General features: G+C 44.6%; 2 protein-coding genes across 2 annotated transcripts in view; one reads left to right on the top strand and one right to left on the bottom strand.

Annotated features, from left to right (window-relative positions):
- Positions 1-21744, top strand: part of prkg1l (protein kinase cGMP-dependent 1, like) — a 70498-nt gene that overhangs the window by 10775 nt on the left and 37979 nt on the right. Inside the window, exons 3-4 of the mRNA XM_067413036.1 lie at positions 18088-18205; positions 18294-18460. Coding sequence (XP_067269137.1) covers positions 18088-18205; positions 18294-18460 — 285 coding nt within the window. The remainder of the gene's footprint in view (positions 1-18087; positions 18206-18293; positions 18461-21744) is intronic.
- Positions 10840-15926, bottom strand: LOC137038460 (uncharacterized). The gene is made up of 2 exons (XM_067413038.1): positions 14404-15926; positions 10840-11087 (listed from the first exon to the last, which is right to left on the bottom strand). Exons 1-2 carry the CDS (start codon positions 15511-15513, stop codon positions 11085-11087), a joined length of 1113 nt encoding a protein of 370 aa, XP_067269139.1. The 5' UTR covers positions 15514-15926; the 3' UTR covers positions 10840-11084.

Below are 21744 nucleotides of genomic sequence, written 5' to 3'. Positions count from 1 at the left end.
CCGCCGCCTCAAGGGGCCGCTATGTGGCAAGCATGTACTGGTCCGTACGGACAGCACCACGGCCGTTGCGTACATCAACCGTCAGGGTGGTCTACGCTCCCGTCGTCTGCTCCAACTCGCCCGCCACCTCCTCCTGTGGAGTCAGAAGCAGCTGAGGTCGCTTCGGGCCATTCATGTCCCTGGTGTGCTGAACCAGACAGCCGACGAGCTCTCTCGTCAGCCGACACCTCCGGGAGAGTGGCGACTCCACCCCCAGGCGGTCCAGCTGATATGGGACCAGTTCGGGGCCGCACAGGTCGACCTGTTTGCCTCTCCGGACTCGACCCATTGCCAGTGGTACTATTCCCTAACCGGGGGTACCCTCGGCACAGATGCACTGGCGCACAGCTGGCCCCGGGACCTACGCAAGTATGCGTTTCCCCCAGTGAGCCTTCTTGCACAGACTCTGTGCAAGGTCAGGGAGGACGAGGAGCAGGTCTTGTTAGTTGCGCCGTATTGGCCCAACCGGACCTGGTTCCCAGAACTCACACTCCTCGCGACAGCCCCTCCTTGGCCGATTCCCCTGAGGAAGGACCTTCTTTCTCAGGGACGGGGCACGTTATGGCACCCGCGTCCAGACCTCTGGAATCTTCATGTCTGGTCCCTGGACGGGACGCGGAGGTTCTAGATGGACTACCACAAGCTGTCGTAGATACCATCGCTTCAGCTAGAGCCCCCTCTACGAGGCGCCTCTATGCTCTGAAGTGGAACCTGTTCGTTGAGTGGTGCGCTTCCCGCCGGGAAGACCCCCGAAGGTGTTCGATCAGTGTCGTGCTTTCCTTCCTGCAAGAATGGGTTGGAGAGAAGGCTGTCTCCCTCCACCCTCAAGGTATATGCTGCAGCAATAGCAGCGTACCATGATGTAGTAGAAGGTAAGTCCGTGGGGAAGCACGACCTAATCGTCAGGTTCCTCAGAGGTGCGAGGAGACTAAATCCTCCTCGTCCATCCTCGATACCCTCTTGGGACTTAGCTCTAGTGCTCCGAGCACTTCAGAGCCCTCCCTTCGAGCCTTTGGCGTCTTGTGAGTTGAAAATCTTGTCAATGAAGACAGTGCTCCTGACGGCATTGGCCTCGATCAAGAGGGTAGGGGACCTGCATGCACTTTCGGTCAACGAATCGTGCCTAGAGTTCGGGCCGGGTAACTCTCACGTTGTCCTGAGACCCCGGCCCGGATATGTGCCCAAGGTTCCTACCACTCCCTTCCGGGATCAGGTGGTGAACCTGCAAGCGCTGCCTTCGGAGGAGGCAGACCCAGCCCTGGCTTTGCTGTGTCCGGTCCGCGCTCTTCGCGCTTACGTTGACCGGACCCAAAGCCTTCGGACCTCAGAGCAACTCTTCGTCTGTTACGGAGGCCAGCAGAAGGGAAAGGCTGTCTCCAAGCAGAGGTTAGCCCACTGGATAGTGGATGCTATAGTCTTGGCCTACCAGTCCCAAGACGTGCCTTGCCCGTTCGGTGTAAGAGCTCACTCCACTCGGAGTGTTGCTTCTTCCTGGGCGCTGGCTCAAGGCGCCTCGCTGACAGACATATGTAGAGCTGCGGGCTGGGCGACACCTAACACGTTGGCTAGATTCTATAGCTTACGTGTAGAGCCGGTATCTTCCCGCATCCTCGCCCCCAGGGGCCAGGAGCGCTAAGTGCCCGTTCTAAGTGTCGGCTTGCGAAACGCCACTCCCGCCCTCTGGGCCGGATACGTGCGTCTATTGTCTCCAGTTGTGTTCCCCGGGAAACCGGCTAACCCTGTCGAGCTCCTCCGTCACCCCTCCGGTGTCAGACGTTGCGGACCGTCTGACGCCAGGCCTGCACCCGTATGCTTGTGAAACGTGGCTGTAGGCTGGGTCCCATATGTAGCGGTTCCCTCACGGCAACCCCATATGTGTATTCTTCCACGGTTCCAGCTACCCTTCGGGCTAGCCCCGTGTCTTTCCCTCGACAGAGCCCGCTCTGTCGTCTCTGGGCGTGTTCTTTCCCCCCTTCAATCAGGCTGGAACCACCCCAGAGACTGCCATATGTTGCACTACCCTGCCAGGTTAGTCCTTATGTGTATTCTGCCACCTCTCCTTCCCTGAAGGACGTGGCCCCGCAGCGTACCCTCTCTCTCTCGAGGTAGGCACGCTTTCCCAGCGTTATCCAATAGTCATTCTGAGTGGGTCTTGCAGAAACAGCAGTGACTGTACTCCCTGCTTGGAGCCCTGACTTCCGTACCATACTAGACGGTGCAGTGCGCTCAAGCAGGACGCTGGAAGGGCCAGCATCCTGGCGTTTTCCATAAGGGATCCCATTCGTCGGTTCAGTTCTGACGTACGTCGAACGTGACCGACTGAAAGGGAACGTCTCGGTTACGTATGTAACCCTCGTTCCCTGAAGGAGGGAACGGAGACGTACGTCCCGTCGCCAGATGCTGTGCTTCCGCTGGGAGTCCGGTCACCTTTCGGCTCCTCAGCAGAAAAAGCGCTGATCTACCATTCCACTTCCTATTTATACCCGCGCTGCGGGGCGGAGCGTGGAATGCGTGATCGCATGCCAAATTTCATTGGCTCGTTGTTAGATGCTCGAAGTAGGATTGGTCTCTAAAGTAAGATCCCATTCGTCGGTTCAGTTCTGACGTACGTCTCCGTTCCCTCCTTCAGGGAACGAGGGTTACATACGTAACCGAGACGTTTTCAAATCTCAAATAAAGATTTAAACAGCCATGAATCAGTGAATTGATCGATGATTCGGATCGCCAATGTCACGTGATTTCAGCAGCAGTTTGACACGCGATCCAAACTGCTAAAATCACGTGACATTGGCGATCCGAATCATCGATCAATTCACTGATTCATGGCTGTTTAAATCTTTATTGGAGATTTGAAAACAAAAGCGGAAGAGAAGATTGATGCTGAAAAAAGTCGTAGTTTTTGTGATTTTTGGACCAAAATGTATTTTCGATGCTTCAAGAGATTCTAATGAACTAACTGACGTCACATATGGACTACTCTGATGATGTTTTTATTCCCTTTCTGGACATGGACAGTATATTGTGCATAGACTACATATGCTCTGGGACTAAAATATAAAATATCTTAAACTGTCTTCCGAAGATGAACGGGTGCGGAACGACATTAGGGTCATTAATTACATCAATTTCATTTTTGGGTTAACTAACCCTTTAATAAATAGCAAATAATGTTGGCACAACGTTCTCATAACGTTACTGCAAGAACATTTTTTTGATAAATTTGAGAGAACTTTCAGAGAACGTTAGCCAAAATATTCTGAGAACATCCCCTGTTAGCTAATAGGGAGCTGCGTTCAAATCCTGGAAAATGCTGCCTTCAAAGCAGGAAGGCATCAAGGCACGTCCGAATCAAATATTAGCTTCACTTCTGCCTCCTGAGATACCTTCATCTGATCGATTTTTGAAGGCAGCATACATGTATTCTTCACTGCCTTTGATATCCCACAATCCTGTGCTTTAAATTCTGTGATGGTTAAGCTGGGGAAAGATGGTGTCTGAAAGTTACGTTTTTTTTTTTTTTTTTTGCTTTTCCGTTTGTGTGTCAAGTTTTTGACCAACATTTTCCACTTCTGATGTCATTTCTAGCGATTAATTACTACTGTAGTAATTCAGTATTTTTTAGTTTTTCACCAAAGCTCTCTCTGTTTTGCTGTAGATCATTAAAGTCCTCATGAAATCAAAATCAATCTTATTTACTTTGCTAGCACATACAGTGCCCTCCACAATTTTTGGCACCCCTGTTTAAGATGTGGTCGTGGACTTCTAAAAATTCTCCTTTTTTTTAAACAACATGCAAAAAACAAATGCAAAAAAGAGAAAAATCCAACCTTTCATTTAAGTACATTACTTTGGTGGTAAAAATAAATAAATAATAATCACACATTTAGAAGAAAAAAAAAAACATTGAAATCATGTGTACCACAATTATTGGCAGCCCTAACAATTCCTCTGAAAAATTTTTTTCCTAAATATATTTTTCCGTAGTTGCTAAAGTTGGTCAGGGTATCTAGGAACTTTTAATTAGTAATTCATGACTTCCTGTTTCCCTGGGGTATAAATATGACGTGACACAGAGGCCTAATTATCTTACCCATTTGTCAACATGGCAAAGACAAGAGAACACACCATTCAAGAAAGGCAGATGTGTGTCGACCTTCATAATTCAGGCAATGGCTACAAGAAAATAGCCACTCGCCTTAACTTCCCCGTATCTACAGTCAGAGGAATCATTAAGAAGTTTAAAACAACTAAACAGTAGCTGCGTTTCCATTACAGATTTGCGAAAAACTTTTGCGATATTTCTTAAATGTTGATAAAAAACTGTTGCGAAATGACAGCGTTTCCATAGCTGCAGTTATGCGACTAAAACATATTACTTTCCTCTCGCGATAGGTCATTCCAAAATGATGGCACTTGGTAGGTTTGTATATCCCATCCACCACACTAGCCATTATTTTTATTGGAAGGAGACGTGTGTTATCCAAGCATTAATGGCAAGGAAAGCCCCTTAGGTTACTTAAGCGGCATGGAGGTGTGTGTGTGTGTGTGTGTGTGTCAGATCTGCTTCAAGGTCTTCATGATAATGTAGCATTTCTGTGTTTAGAATCCAGTATTACTGTAATCCTATATTGTCTTTTATGAGTTTAATAAAGAACTCCGTCTCGTCTTCCCTCCAAACAAACCATCATCTGTAAAGAATGATCGACTTTTACGCGCGCCAGGTTGACGCATATAGAGTAGAGCGAAATGTTTGAATTTGCATGTTAACTCAAATGTTTTTTTTATTTTTTATTTTTACCACTTTCGTTATTTTGGCTAGATCTTTCATTTGATGGGCATATGAATTGAATTTAGAAATGCTTTGGAAAAGAAAAAATGGCATTTAATAAACAACATAAAGTTTGGAGTGAGTGCATGCAAAATAATTAGTTCCCTGAGTCCACAAGTAAAAATAGACAGTTTATAGTTTATAATTATGTCTTGAACTCATCTGTATAGCTAAAAATGACAAGAGTATTGTAAATTGTTTCATCTCTCTTAAAGGAAGAAGGAAAAAATGAGAAAACATCGGCGCTTTTATCGGCCGTGGGTTAAAGAAAACAGCCTAACTACGAAACTAAATAGGCTACGTTTAGGCCTAAACATTATTAGCCTGTAATATTATTATTTTAATTTATACGTTGATTATGAAAAGTGAGCAGCATGAGTAAGAATCGCAATATATTTGAGACCTGGGGAGTCACATGATTTTGATCACTTCCAGTTTTATTTTCTAGAAAGTCTTTCTTAAAAAAAATATTTAGTTTTGTATAAATTGTATTTTTATTTTGATCGATGTTTCATAAATTAATTGCCTGTATATCAAATAAGAAGCAAACTAAGATCGTCTGGAATGGATTGACGTGCGTAACTGGCCTGTTTTCCTCGGCTTTTGAGTAAGGCTGAAACTGCTCTTTCTGTTTTAACACATTTCGTGAGTATATGTCTTAATTACAGTATATATAGCATTTAGTCCATATTAGGAGAAAATATATGTCCTTTTAACTACATTATCTTGTTTTTACGACACAATTGAGTGGAAAATATAATATATAGGCCCTATGTTGCAGCAATGCCTCACCGCAACAGGTGACATGTAAATGCGGAAAAAACGTTTCCATTGCAGTTTTGCGAAAAATGTCCTTTTTCGAATTGCCTGAAAAACCACCTCATGAGAGCGTAAAAACTTTTTTGCAATATATGGGAGTTTTTGCGAAATTGCCGCGTTTCCATTGTGCCTTTTTTTTAAATCGCAATTTCAATTTGCGCATTTTGAAGGGTAATGGAAACTCGGCTAGTAGTGACAAACAAGGCTGGACGAGGTCCCAAGTTTATCTTGCCACAACGCACAGTCAGGAGGATGGTAAGAGAAGTAAAACAAAGGTCCTAAGCTCACTGTCACAGAATTGAATCAAAGAGTGGCATCTTAGGGTCATAAAGTCTCCAAAACAACCATCAGACGGTCTCTACATGCCAACAAACTGTTTGGAAGGCATGCAAGGAAAAAACCTTTTCTCACTAAACTCATAAACATAAACGTCTGGAGTTTGCTAAGCAGTACTGGGACTTCGTATGGTTTGGTCAGATGAGACTAAGATTGAGCTTTTGGCAACAGACACTCTTAAATTGGGATTAGTATGCCGAAAGGCACCTCATGCCCACCGTGAAGTATGGTGGAGGATCTGTGATGCTGTGGGCCGGTTTCTCTTCTAAAGGCCCTGGGAACCTTGTTAGGGTGCATGGCATTATGAATGCTTTTAGCTACCAGGACATTTTAAATAAAAATGGCCTCTGCCTGAAAGCTGAAGATGGGTCGTCATCAGCAGGATAATGATCCAAAACATGTTGTAAAATCTACACAAAAATGGTTCAGCAGTCACAAACTCAAGGTCCTCCCATGGCCATCTCATTACCCAGACCTCAACCCATTCGAAAACCTGTGGGGCGAGCTAAAGAAGAGAGTGCAGAGACGACCCAGGACACTATGATCTAGAAAGATTGTGCAAAGAAGAACAGTCAAAGATCCCTCTCTCTATGTTCTCCAATCTTGTGAAATGTTATAGGAGGAGATTATGTGATGTCTTGTTGGCCAAAGGGGTTGGAACAGAGTATTAACATCAGGGGTGCCAATAACACGGCCGCATAATGAGGGTCTCTACATACAAACCGAAGCATTGAGAACTTTGTAAGTGTACAGTTTAATAAGAAGATACTTTATAAAGACAGTACATTACGCGTTCACGGACAGGCGCCATCTTGGAAAACAGTCTCGACTAGTCGATCCACGAATGCTGTGCTAAGTGAGCTGATCGATAGGAATTACGTTTGTGAAATCTAATTACAAGGACATTTTTATTTTTATTTATTTATTTTCTCTGTTGCGTTCAGTGTTTTCGTACGGAAACAACGGACCATATGAGATTCCAAGTCACAGTTCATCACTTAGCAAAGCGCTCGTGGCTCGATGAGTCGAGACTGTTTTCCAAGATGGCGCCTTACCGTAAACGCGTAATGTACTGTGTTTATAAAGTATCTTCTTATTAAACTGTTTACACTTACAAAGTTCTCAATGCTTCGGTTTGCATGTAGGGATCCTCATTATGCTGCCGTGTTAGTGTGAGGCTATTTTTAGCCTTGTTAGTGGTATTACCTAGCGATTTAATTTCACTACCCTGTGCCCCATACACTAGCGTCATAAGCTAATCTGCTTTTAGAGATAAAACTCTTCACACTCGATTTTCATGAAAACGCATCCCAGAGAACGATCTAGTCGGCAACCATCTGTTAATTACCCCTAGGGTCAGTTCTCACCGGAGTTGTCCTTTAATTCACAGAAAAAAAAAATGTTTTTCATGTTAATCTTTAATCAAAATCTGAAAAGTTGCTTCTGGTCTGGAAATGGCGTTCCTTCTCCAAGGATATCAGTTGGACGGCTTGCGGTTTAAAATGCGTAACCCTCCCCTCTACCGTTCATATGCTATGACCGAGAGATGGAGAGGAGGAGCGCTGAAGTAAAACTCTGCCCTCTGTTCAATATTCAGTTTCACTTGGAAATATGTCACAGCACTGAAGAAAACTCATTTGCTACTTCGGTTTTACTGGGACTTGAAACCGTTACACTGCCTTAGAAGTCACTTTACTACTTTAATATATTTAATTAGTAATTATAGCTCTTTACATTAAATTAGCTGAGTTAACAATTAGTTAATACATGTGAGCTTGACTGTATCTTGAAGATTGTTGTCTTCTGTTATAAAGATGAATGGAAAAAATGCACATTATGCTGTAAAACATAAAGAACTGTTCTGTCAGATGTTCTGCGTTTTGACTACTTTTTGAATTTTGTATAATTATATCTCTAGGTAATGAAGATATATATATATATATATATATATATATATATATATATATATATATACATACATACATACATACATACATATATATATATATATATATATATATATATATATATATATATATATATATATATATATATATATATATATATATATATATATATATATATATAGGTCCTTCTCAAAAAAATAGCATAGTGTGATAAAGTTCATTATTTTCCATAATGTAATGATAAAAATTAAATTTTCATATATTTTAGATTCATTGCACTCCAACTGAAATATTTCAGGTCTTTTATTGTTTTAATACTGATGATTTTGGCATACAGCTCATGAAAACCCAAAATTCCTATCTCAAAACATTAGCATATCATGAAAAGGTTCTCTAAACGAGCTATTAACCTAATCATCTGAATCAACTAATTAACTCTAAACACCTGCAAAAGATTCCTGAGGCTTTTAAAAACTCCCAGCCTGGTTCATTACTCAAAACCGCAGTCATGGGTAAGACTGCCGACCTGACTGCTGTCCAGAAGGCCATCATTGACACCCTCAAGCGAGAGGGTAAGACACAGAAAGAAATTTCTGAACGAATAGGCTGTTCCCAGAGTGCTGTATCAAGGCACCTCAGTGGGAAGTCTGTGGGAAGGAAAAAGTGTGGCAAAAAACGCTGCACAACGAGAAGAGGTGACCGGACCCTGAGGAAGATTGTGGAGAAGGACCGATTCCAGACCTTGGGGGACCTGCGGAAGCAGTGGACTGAGTCTGGAGTAGAAACATCCAGAGCCGCCGTGCACAGGCGTGTGCAGGAAATGGGCTACAGGTGCCGCATTCCCCAGGTCAAGACACTTTTGGGTTAAGGGAGAAGCAGCGCTGGACTGTTGCTCAGTGGTCCAAAGTACTTTTTTCGGATGAAAGCAAATTTTGCATGTCATTCGGAAAAAAAAGTTGCTAGAGTCTGGAGGAAGACTGGGGAGAAGGAAATGCCAAAATGCCTGAAGTCCAGTGTCAAGTACCCACAGTCAGTGATGGTCTGGGGTGCCATATCAGCTGCTGGTGTTGGTCCACTGTGTTTTATCCCGTCTTTCGGATGAGACGTTAAACCGAGGTCCTGACTCCCTGTGGTCGTTAAAAATCCCAGGATGTCTTTCGGAAAAAGTGTAGGGGTGTAACCCCGGCATCCTGGCCAAATTTGCCCATTGGCCTCTGTCCATCATGGCCTCCTGATAATCCCCATATCCTGATTGGCTTCATCACTCTGTCTCCTCTCCACCAATCAGCTGGTGTGTGGTGAGCGTTCTGGCGCAAAATGGCTGCCGTTGCATCATCCAGGTGGTGCTGCACACTGCTGGAGGTTGAGGAGATTCCCCCTTCTATGTAAAGCGCTTTGAGTGCCTTGAAAAGCGCTATATAAATCGAACACATTATTATTATTATTATTATTATTATTATTATTATTTATCAAGGGCAGGGTCAATGCAGCTAGCTATCAGGAGATTTTGGAGCACTTCATGCTTCCATCTGCTGAAAAGCTTTATGGAGATGAAGATTTGGTTTTTCAGCATGATCTGGCACCTGCTCACAGTGCCAAAACCACTGGTAAATGGTTTATTGACCATGGTATTACTGTGCTCAATTGGCCTGCCAACTCTCCTGACCTGAACCCCAGAGAGAATCTGTGGGATATTGTGAAGAGAAAGTTGAGAGACGCAAGACCCAACACTCTGGATGAGCTTAAGGCCGCTATCGAAGCATCCTGGGCCTCCATAACACCTCAGCAGTGCCACAGGCTGATCGCCTCCATGCCACGGCGCATTGAAGCAGTCATTTCTGCAAAAGGATTCCTGACCAAGGATTGAGTGCATAACTGAACATAATTATTTGAAGGTTGACTTTTTTTTGTATTAAAAACACTTTTCTTTTATTGGTCGGATGAAATATGCAAACATTTTTGAGATAGGAATTTGGGGTTTTCATGAGCTGTATGCCAAAATCATCAGTATTAAAAGTATAAAAAACTCTTTATATAAAATACTACTGACCGTAAAATACTACTGACTTCACGAACCCATGTTATGCGGATTATGTGTGATCGGAAAGGAAGTGAATGAAAAGGATAAAGAAAGCAGCTGTATTTTGCTGCACTGCAGCAAAGTTTGAATTGCATAATGTTTTGGGACGCTTTCTTTCAACACGTCCCACAATGATTATGTATTAGGTCAGTAGGCGAAGCGTAGGTGGCCTTTGTTAAACACACTACAAAAGCAATTCGGTTAAATGTGTTTTAAAAATATCCCTGGAAGGGGTCAAAAGTGGACAAGCTCAACATTTTTTATACCCTGTGTACCTGTATTTAGCTATGTCCACTTGCTATCAGATCACTGAAAATGCATCAGCGGTCTCTGTTTTCATTTGCGTTGGTGTTTGCTGGATCACTTCGTATTTGCGTATGGGATAAACTTAGCAAACTCTGGCAGCTCAACATTGTTACCCCTTTAAACTGTCAGTGGCTGTTTTTTTATAGGTGACATACCGATGTAATGGTTGGTCCTTAGTAGACTTTCCTAGTTTTAGTTTCCCTAGTAAAAGTAATGAACATTCCTGTGGATAAGTTGTCATTCCATATTGCCATCTTTCTTTTCAAAGAGTGCAAACCATTGATCACTTCACACACATAAAGAAAATGTTATATGTTTCTGACATATGAGGTTTATGTAATGTTTATTGTGAGGTTTAAGTAAACTTTAAATTTTAAATGTCTGTGGACTGGAGGATCTCTGACCTCATATGTGGCCCATTTAAAAGCTTAAAATGTCCTTGGAGATATATTGGCCTACCCAAATTAAAAAGCTTACCTACCCACATACAGTGGTCTAAAAAACACAAAGTTGGTGTCTGTAACAAGTTCGATATAGTGAGGAAGGAAGAGGACACGGGGGTCGGCAGGACTGTTGATGCTCTTTATTCTCAATAACTCAAATCACAACGTGCACGCTTCAGCGTGTGTTTGTCTCTGTATATGCTCAGTTTCGCTTCCGGGTCACGCACTTCCGGGTTCCGGATATCTCAGGGTCTCGCATCAACAGTCCGACTCTCTCTCTCCTCGGTCTCCGGTTCCGCTGGTGTTTTATCCCGTCTCCGCGCTCATTACTAGAACAAGAGACAGGTGTTATTAATCTGCGTCCAACCCACTCACTTACCGCTCGTCCCGCGGCCCTCTCTCCCGCTGCAGACCTCGCTGAACCACGCCCCCCTTGCCACATACCCCCACCGCCCGACTCAGGCCGGGGAGCCGTCCGGCCTGCAGCCCCCCCCCCCCCCCCCCATTTCTGGAGAGGAAATCGGCCACAGCCATCTGAGCACCCGGCCTGTGGACCACCTTGAACTTAAACGGCTGAAGAGCCAGATACCAACGGGTGATCCGCGCGTTGGTATCCTTCATGCGGTGGAGCCATTGGAGAGGAGCGTGGTCCGAACAGAGAGTGAACTCCCGCCCCAGGAGGTAATAGCGGAGGGTGAGAACGGCCCATCTGATGGCCAAACACTCCTTTTCTATGGTGCTGTACTTAGCTTCTCTCTTAGAGAGCTTACGGCTAATGTACAGCACCGGCCGCTCTCCCCCCTCCACCTCCTGGGCCAGGACTGCGCCCAGCCCCCTGTCCGACGCGTCAGTCTGCAACAAGAAAGGGAGAGAAAAGTCAGGGGAGTGTAACAGCGGCCCGCCACATAGGGCAGCCTTTACTTGGGTAAAAGCCTGTTGACACGGCTCCGTCCACTGGACCGTATCTGGTAGCCCCTTTCTAGTAAGATCAGTCAAAGGGCTGGTGAGGTCCGAATAATTTGGTATAAACCGTCTATAATATCCCGCCAGCCCCAAGAACTGTCTTACCTCCTTTTTGGTCTTGGGCCTCGGACAGGTTGCAATTGCGGCAGTCTTATCAATTTGGGGACGCACCTGCCCATGACCCAAGTGGAAGCCCAGATACCTTACTTCCACCCGCCCAATCGCACACTTCTTCGGATTGGCCGTGAGCCCCGCTCTCCTCAGCGACCTCAGGACCGCCCTCACATGCTGCATATGCCGCTGCCAGTCGTGACTATAAATCACTATGTCATCTAGGTACGCAGCAGCATATGCAGCATGGGGACGCAAAATCCTATCCATGAGTCGCTGGAAGGTCGCGGGCGCCCCGAACAAACCGAACGGAAGCGTGACAAATTGGTGTAATCCGAACGGCGTGGTGAAAGCTGTTTTTTCTTTGGACAATGGAGACAAGGGGATCTGCCAATAGCCCTTTGTTAAGTCCAGTGTCGAATAAAATCGAGCCGAGCCTAACCGATCAAGCAATTCGTCAACCCGTGGCATTGGATACGCGTCGAACTTCGACACAGCGTTCACCTTGCGGTAGTCCACACAGAACCTGACCGAGCCGTCCGTTTTGGGGACCAAGACTATCGGGCTCGCCCAGTCACTGTTGGACTCCTCGATTACTCCCATGTCGAGCATTGCGCCTAATTCGTCCTGAACTACTTTTTTCTTGTGTTCAGGCAAGCGATACGACCGGCTGCGAACTACCACGCCCGGCTCGGTCTCGATATGGTGCTGAATCAAGTCGGTACGTCCCGGTAGGGGCGAGAACACGTCAGCGAACTCCGCTTGCAACTTCGATAAATCAGCGAGTTGTAACGGTGAGAGGTGGTCTCCCCCAGGGGCCAGCGCGACTGATTGCGCCTTAATGCTCGCCTCTGGCCCGAGATCATCCTCTCCCCCGATCACCGTTGCCAACAACACCGATTCCACCTCATTCCATTTTTTCAGCAGATTGAGGTGGTATATTTGACGTGCCCCGTTCCTATCGGATCGTATCACTTCATAATCGAGCTCTCCTATCTGTCGTGCGACCTCAAACGGCCCCTGCCACTTCGACATTAATTTTGAGCTCGAGGTTGGGAGTAGAACGAGCACTTTCTCTCCCGGTGTGAATTTGCGCAGTTTAGTACCCCTGTTATATGACCGGCTCTGGCGGTCCTGGGCTTGCAACAAATTCTCCCTAGATAGCCGCCCCAATGTGTGGAGTTTTGTTCGCAAGTCCATGACGTACTGAATTTCGTTCTTGGCCAACGACGGCCCCTCCTCCCAAGTTTCTCGTAGGACGTCCAGCACCCCCCGTGGCTGACGCCCGTAGAGAAGCTCGAAGGGGGAAAACCCCGTGGAGGCTTGCGGGACCTCGCGCACAGCAAATAAGAGGGGTTCTAACCACCGATCCCAATTTTTGGCGTCTTCTTGTACGAATTTACGGATCATGGATTTAAGAGTGCGATTAAATCGTTCGACCAAACCGTCTGTTTGTGGGTGATAGACGCTGGTTCGAATGGATTTAATGCCCAATAATCCATACAATTCGCTTAACGTGCGTGACATAAACGCCGTGCCTTGATCAGTGAGGATTTCTTTCGGAATCCCCACCCGGGAGATTAAACGAAACAGTGCGTCCGCAACACTCTTCGCCGAGATGTTGCGGAGAGCCACTGCTTCCGGGTATCGTGTTGCGTAGTCCACGATAACTAGCGCAAAACGATGCCCGCGTGCGGATCGTTCTAATGGCCCGATGAGGTCCATCGCAATTCTCTCGAAGGGGACCTGCATTAATGGAAGAGGGCGCAATGGCGCTTTTGGGGCGGCCAGTGGGTTCACCAACTGACATTCAGGACAAGACGCGCACCACCTGCGCACATTGTCATAAATGCCTGGCCAAAAGAATCGGGTCATTAAACGATTCAGCGTGGCCGCCTGTCCCAGGTGGCCCGCCATCGGGTTAGAATGAGCCGCCTGGAAAAGCATTTCCCGGCGGCTCTTTGGTACTAACAATTGGGTTGTATCCATTTTTGTCTGAGCGTCTTGGGTCACCCGATACAACCTATCTTTAATTATGGCAAAATAAGGATACGTGACGGGCAATGCGGGTTGGAGGGACTGACCGTCGATAGTGCGGACCTGTTGAAACGCATGTTTTAGCGTCTCGTCTTGAGACTGCTCCAGAGGGAAGTCATCGCGGTCCGAGAGAATCAGTCTCTCAACCCCGCTCGGTTCCTCTGAAGCCGTTCCCAAGGGCCCCGTATCAGCCTCGCCAACCTGCACTCGCACCGCCCCGTTCCTAGCCTTGTTTTCCCAAGCGGCATCCGCGCACAACGACCCCAATAACGCCGAAAAGGCGGGCCAATTCGTCCCCAGAATTAGCGGATGCCGGAGGTGGGGACTAACCGCCACCTCAACACTATGCTTTTTCCCCCTAAACTGTATCGTGACTGGGACAACCGGATATTCCACCACATCCCCGTGCACACACCGCACCTTAACCACGCGGCTTGTATCCAACGCCCCAGGCTGAATCAGGCTTTGATGGATCGAGGTTTGGTTACATCCTGAATCCACCAAGGCCTGATATGTACCCCCCTTGATACTTACAGGAATTTGGTACTCTCCTGCTTGATCGGGGGTGGTCCGCTGGATGTCCGGGATCCGGATCATTGTTCCGATGTCCATCATCGGACATCGGTCCACAAAATGATCCGGATCACCGCACCGCCAGCAGGCCAGCCCAGGCCTACCCGCCGCCCCGGCGGCGGGGAGTGGGTTGGAGGCTGAGCGCGGATAGGGGGCGGAACCGGATCCATAGTCACTACCCGTCCCCAGCGGCCCCGCCCCCCTGGGCGGGGCCCGCGAACTCCCAGACGGTCCAAGGCCCATCCCACCCCGGCCTCTGGGGGGAACGCGAGGAGGGCCTGGAGGGCGGGACCTGGGGAGAGGGACAGGAGGAGAGAGAGAGGGGGGAGAGAGAGAGGGAGAAGTTAGTGGGGGTGCGCCGACCCCCGGGCACGCCACCAGGTGGTCCTCCGCCAAATTGATGGCCGTCTCCAGCGACGTGGGCCGGTGGCACTGGACCCACTCGGCGGTCTTCCTGGGGAGCCGAGTGATAAACTGCTCCAGCACCACCAGATCGACGACATGGTCCACGTCGCTGCCGCCGGCCAGCAGCCATCTGCGGCACTCGTCCCGGAGCTGTTGGGCCAATGCGAAGGGTCGACCGGACTCGCCCCACTCCAGGGAGCGGAAACGCTGGCGGTGTTGTTCTGGGGTCCGGCCGACCCGCTGAAGGATGGCCCGCTTCAGATCGTCGTAGTCCAGGAGGTTCGCAACCGGTAGATGTTGCGCGGCCGCCTGGGCTTCGCCTGATAGAAGAGGGATGAGGCGCACCGGCCACTGTGCCCGGGGCCACCCGCAGGCCTCCGCGGCTTTTTGGAAGAGATCCACGAAGGCCTCGGGGTCGTCTTCCGGCCCCATCTTCTGTAGGGGCACGTGCACCGGTGCGCTGGCCCGCCCAGCGGCCTCGGCGCGAACCTCCCGGTCCATCCAGCTCCGGAACTGCTCGCGGTCCTCTTGCTGGCCTTGGACTATGGCCGCGAAGCGGCGCTCCTGTTCAGTCCGAAGGTCCAGCAACGCCGTATGATGTTCCTGGTGGAGGGCCGCGAGCGAGGTGATGATCTCCGCAAATGGCGAGGCGGAGGGCGTTGTCATGGCGGCGGCTCTGTCCTGCTTCCTTCCCGGGTTTCGGCACCAGTGTAACAAGTTCGATATAGTGAGGAAGGAAGAGGACACGGGGGTCGGCAGGACTGTTGATGCTCTTTATTCTCAATAACTCAAATCACAACGTGCACGCTTCAGCGTGTGTTTGTCTCTGTATATGCTCAGTTTCGCTTCCGGGTCACGCACTTCCGGGTTCCGGATATCTCAGGGTCTCGCATCAACAGTCCGACTCTCTCTCTCCTCGGTCTCCGGTTCCGCTGGTGTTTTATCCCGTCTCCGCGCTCATTACTAGAACAAGAGACAGGTGTTATTAATCTGCGTCCAACCCACTCACTTACCGCTCGTCCCGCGGCCCTCTCTCCCGCTGCAGACCTCGCTGAACCACGCCCCCCTTGCCACAGTGTCATTTTACATGAAACCCTTTGAAGTTACATAAAACACTGCTAAAATTATAAACATTTAAAGGGTTAGTTATCCCAAAAATGAAAATTATGTAATTAATTACTCACCCTCATGCCGTTTCAGACCCGTAAGACCTCCGTTCATCTTCAGAACACACATTAAGACATTTTTGTTGAAATCCGATGGCTTAGAAAGGCTTTCATTGACACCAATGTCATTTCCTCTCTCAAGACCCATAAAGGCACTAAAGACGTCGTTACAAAGCCCATCTCACTACAGCGGCTCTACAGCAACGAGAAGTTTTTGTGCGCAAAAAAAACCTGAATAAGGACTTATAAAGTGATGGCCGATTTAAAAAAAACTGCTTCCGGAAGCCTCTGAGCTTAATGAATCAGACAGAGGTGGACAAAGTACACAACTCTATTACTTGAGTAAAAGTAAAAGTACTACTGGTCAAATATTACTCCGTTACAAGTGAAAGTTGTAAAAACAGACTTTTACTTAAGTAAAAGTACAGAAGTATTTGTTTTCAAAAGTACTTAAGCATCAAAAGTACATTTCCTTTTTTATGCCAATGCATTATTTTATTATTGTTGTATAAATGCACACTGTCATCATGGTTTAAGCCATTCAGTGATGCTCCATCTGACATACTAGCATACGACTAACTTAAACTCATTTAAATACTTGTAGAAAAGTTACAAAGCTCTTTATAAAGCTGCTGTCACTTTAAGGCAGAATGCACGGATCCAATACACTGAAACACTTCTGATAATCTCTCAACTTTACTCTTCTCTTTCTCCCAGACGTGACATTTACATTGTTAATATTTTATAAGACTTGCATCAAGTGTATGCCAACTAAACTAATCTTGATTTTTTTTTTTTTTTACCGAAACATACCTTCAAAGTATGGCTATGGGTGCACACACTGTGCCTAAGAACCGTCTTCTTCCATTTTGTTATGAACTGATCAGTGTTAAAAAAAAGTTGGGAAAATGTATATGACCCTATAAGAGTGATTCCTGATTGTTGTCTGCAGCAACAACAACAAAAGCAACAAAAAACCTTTTAAAGAAGGAAAAACTCATCCACCGACTTTCAGAGCTGCTACAGAAACGACTTTTGACCTAGATAGAAATGTAGTGGAGTAAAAAAGTATTACATTTGTCTTTCAAATGTAGTGAAGTAAAAGTCATAAGTTTCTAGAAAAAATAATACTCAAGTAAAGTACAGATACTCAAAAAGTGTCCTTAAGTACAGTAGTCAAGTAAATGTACTTAGTTACTGTCCACCTCTGGAATCAGCATATCTATTCATGATTTGGATCGCATGTCAAACTGCTGAAATCACGTGACTTTGGCAATCTATACCACTGATTCGATACACTGATTCATAAAGTGCCGAAGCATCAGGAAGAAGTGTTTTTATATTGGCCCATCACTAAAAGTCATTATTTAGGTTTTTTTTTTTTTGCGCACAAAAACTATTCTCGTCGCTTCATAAAATGATTGTAGAGCCACTGTAGTGAGATGGGCTTTGCATTATTTTTAAACTTCTTTTAAAAATTAGGAAACTTCTAATGGATCATTTTCTGCATGCCCTTATCTGAAGCACACACACACAGACAACTGACTGTCAGACGTCAAGTCTCGTGAGTAACTTCTCTTGCACATTGTTCAAATACACCCATGGCTCTTTTTTCACCAGTCACTTGCGAAAAACAAAATGGCAGCGATGTGGGTAGAAACGTGCAGATTAAGCGGCAGTAATATTATAACAGATCCCCTTCCTATGTCAAAAGGGGAGAGAAATCTGAGCGGCTCGTTTTTTTTCACATGCTTGCAGAGAAAGGCTTACCAAAACAAAGTGCCTGGGTTGTCCTTTTTCACGTTTTCTGGGTTGGTAGATGCACCGGGGAGCCAATTATTGCACTTAAACAGGGGGAAAAAGAGTTTTAAATGAAGTACAATTCAAAAAATTTAAAAACTACAAACCACAGAATCCCAATAGACACGAAGTCAAGGACACAAGAATACATTAGTGCAACCATAACAGTATATAAAAAATCAACAACAAACCACCCAGAGTTCAGATGTAATGAACCAGTCTTTTTTTTAATCATCTTATTATTCATCTTTACTCTCTTTTCATTTGCATTTAGGTCAACAACGTGCTTCTTCCCTGAGAGTGAGGAGAAAAGCTGTGGTAACAGAGCCAGTAACCGTGGAGCCAAAAGTAGTCTTACAAAACCCGCCAATCAGCTATAGCAAGAGTCAAGAGTAAGAACTCACTCTCATGTCTCCCACTGCTACTGGCTACATTTCCCCAGTGTAACCTTTCGTCTATATATCTTTCTGTTTCTTTCAGGTCAAAGCGGCTGATAGAATCGGCTCTAGCAGAAAACGAGTGCATGAAATATCTAGACAGGGATCAGATGCAGTGTTTGGTGGATTCTGCCCATCCCATCACGCTCAAACAGGGTGTGTGTGTTTTCCAGGAAGGGGATAATGGGACCCAGGCATACATACTTGAAGGTGAGGAAGAGTGTGAGAATGAAAGAGTTGTTCTCACCTCATAATCCCTCTCAGAAGGGTACGAGTTTCCTTTGGGCTGCTCTGCATGTTGATTTGTGAGCATGTCTGAACATTCAGAGATCCCAGTGCTTACATGGTTATCTTATAACCTATGTTTAAATGTCTCTCATTATTAGCCGAGGTCCAGTCATGCCTCCAGGCGTATCTGAATAATTTATTTCTTTATGGATTGCAGTGAGATGTACTTATGTTATGGTACTGTTTGTCTTTTTCTTATAGCTCCTAGTTACCCTTCAGCTCTCTTACCAAACTGTACACACGATGAATGTGATTTCAGTACAAATTGTTCCTGTATCAGCATCTTTGTTGATCTTGGAACAACATTCCAAATCAACCAATCAGATTTGAGGGACAAGTTTACAGTTTATGTCAGGTTTAGACTTACAACCAGGGTTAGGTTCTTCTACACTAGTCACCATTTACCTACGATTTTAGGGGTAAGTTAAAGATAGGATTAAGATTATTATTCCAGGGTCAAATACACAGTCTTGCTCAAAAGTTTACACCCCCTTTGCAGAACTGAAATTGTGAACAAGTTTAACATAATAAGAGGGACCATAAATGCATGTAATTTTTTTTACTTCTGTCCTGAATAAGATGTTTTACATAAAATATGTTTGTTTACATATTGTCTTCAAAACAAAACAGCTGAATTTATAAAAATGACCCCGATCAAAAGTTTATGAACCATTTATAATTCTTAATATGTGTCGTTCCCTGGATGATCCATGGCTGTTTTTTTTTTGTGATGGTTGTTCTCGAGTCCCTTATGTGTCCGGATCATCATTGAAAAATTATTCAAGTCCCGCAAATTCTTCAGTTTTCCAACATATTTAGCAAATTTGAAGCCTCTCCAGATTTTGAGATCCATCTTTTTGGACGATTGAGGGACTCAAACACAACTATTTAAAATTAAGGCAACGCAACGCAACGCAACGCATTAAGAGCCGGGGGTAAAAACTTTAAAAAAGGATGAAGATGTCCACATTTTTATTATTTTGTTCAAATGAGTTGTAACTTGAAAATAATGCTTTATGTATCTTTCTGTCGATGGATACACGTGCTGGCTTTTCAGTGATACACTACAACAACAGTGACTGTGATAATAAAAGAAAAATGTGGTCTCTCTTTGTAAACTGTTCAGTGTATGCGAGTGCTGCCGTATGTCTGAATGTGACCAGTCGTTTTGCCGTCATCACCCGGGTGTAGAGCCAGAAGACGTGAGTGAGAACTCGCGCGATGAGAGAAGATTTATCTCTGTGTCCTTATCCGAGAGCGCGCAAACGTCTCAGCGTGCAAATATTGAGTTATCTTTCAAGTCTTGCGCCTGAACGGACAAACTCACACAAAAAGTATGTCAACATGTCCATCTTGATGAGTATCCTAGCATAGTCTAAATATACCTTAAAGGCCCACTGAAGTGCTTTGGAACGCGCCGCATTATTCAATGTGTTTACGTGATTTCCACTGAAACAGTTCCAGCTGTTACCAGCTCATCCCCTTTTGAAACCGCCAATAGCGTTTCGTTAATATACATTTGGGCTAGAGCGGACCTTTCTTTGTTTGGTGAAGCCAGTTTCCTCTAACTCTGTTTATCATCATAATCTCCTCCATATCGCTTTGAAATGCAGCATTCTGTGCAGAATTCAAATGGGTCGATATTTTTGTTGTCTGCGCGGACTCTCGCACATGATCCAGTAGAGAAAGAGGAGCATATCCCAGCATTAGGTCTTAAAGGGGCAGTAGACTTTACTGCTGTCTGTTTAATGTCAAACAAAAGATAAGGACATCACTCACTGCTCTTGATTGAAGAGATTTTGTAAGTTTAATAAGGATTCATCTTTAATTTAAACAGTGAAATATGCAATTATTTTACATTTGATTAATTTATTCAATTTCCCTACCTAAAAACTAATGTTAGACCTAACTGAAAAACTGAAAAGTATTGTTTATTTTATTAGTATCTTTGCTCAGTAGTATTTATTTGCGCTGCTGCTTGTATTTAAGTTATTTGTTCTTGTTTTCTTTATTTTTTTATTTGACAGTAGTTCAAGTTTTTCCCTGAACATAGCAAATACCGAACCGTACTGAAAGCGTGAACCTAAAACCGTGATACAAACCGAACCGTGAGCAATCTGTACCGTTACACGAGAGGGTAGCGCATACATTCTGAAAGCCTTCGGCAGAATTCAGATGAGACATTAATCTAGATGAACTGAATCTGATTGAATGTCTACCTCAAAGACGAATGTTTGCATTTTTAAAATTTTCATTAAATGAATTGAAAGTTAAGTGGATTGCACCTGCGAAATCTGCGGGAACTTGTAGAATTATGTGCAATCCGTCGAGTGATTTTGTTTAGGGTAATTGTTTTTATAATTACCCCAAAGGCAGGTTAGATAGTAAACAGCCTACTTAGACAGTGATACATTTCAAAGAAATAAATTTCTTTTAAACAATTTTTTTAATGAAACACGATTCTGTCTTTACGATTCTGAATGTTTATAGCATTATTATCTTTTTAATGTGATGATAACACTAAATAATAATTTTGAGAATGTATTGGTATGTAATTTACAGCGGTGTTAGGTGCTGAAAAATATATATATATATATATATAATATATATATATATATATATATATAATATATATATATATATATATATATATATATATATATATATATATATATATATATATATATATATATAAGTTTCCCCCTCCATTTAGTACTGCCCTTGTACTTAAAGACAAATGAAGTACAATTGACCTTGATCTTCAAATTTAAAAAGGCTCTTAATGTGTTGTGTTGTCTTCTGGAACATCAGTGAATGTTTGAACCTTTTTTAATAGTTGTGTTTGAGTTAACCGTGGATCGTCCAGGGAACGACACACAGTATTAAGGGTTCGTAAACTTTTAAACGGGGTCATTTTTATAAATTCAGCCATTTTATTTTGTCTTGTGGACTATATGTAAACAAACATATTTTATGTTAAAATCTTATTCAGGACAGTACTAAATTAAAAATATAATGCATTTTGTATGATCCCTCTTATTTTGTTTAAATTATTTACATTTTCATAGATTCTGCAAAGGGTGTGTAACTTATGTTTTAAAATAAATCTATTTAAAATAAACACTGTCTATTCATCCAAAAAATCGGAATAAATGTATCACGGTTTCCTCAAAAATATTAAGCAGCACAACTGTTTTCAATGGCCA

This window comes from Pseudorasbora parva, chromosome 13 (genome assembly GCF_024679245.1).
Source record: "Pseudorasbora parva isolate DD20220531a chromosome 13, ASM2467924v1, whole genome shotgun sequence".
Classification (NCBI taxonomy): Eukaryota; Metazoa; Chordata; class Actinopteri; order Cypriniformes; family Gobionidae; genus Pseudorasbora; species Pseudorasbora parva.
The sequence above is the reverse complement of the archived record's forward strand: the minus strand, read 5'-3'. Positions and strand labels throughout refer to the sequence as shown.

Excerpts from the sequence above, each read along its gene's own strand:
- LOC137038460 (XM_067413038.1), bottom strand. The coding sequence starts at position 15,513 with ATGACAACGCCCTCCGCCTCGCCATTTGCGGAGATCATCACCTCGCTC.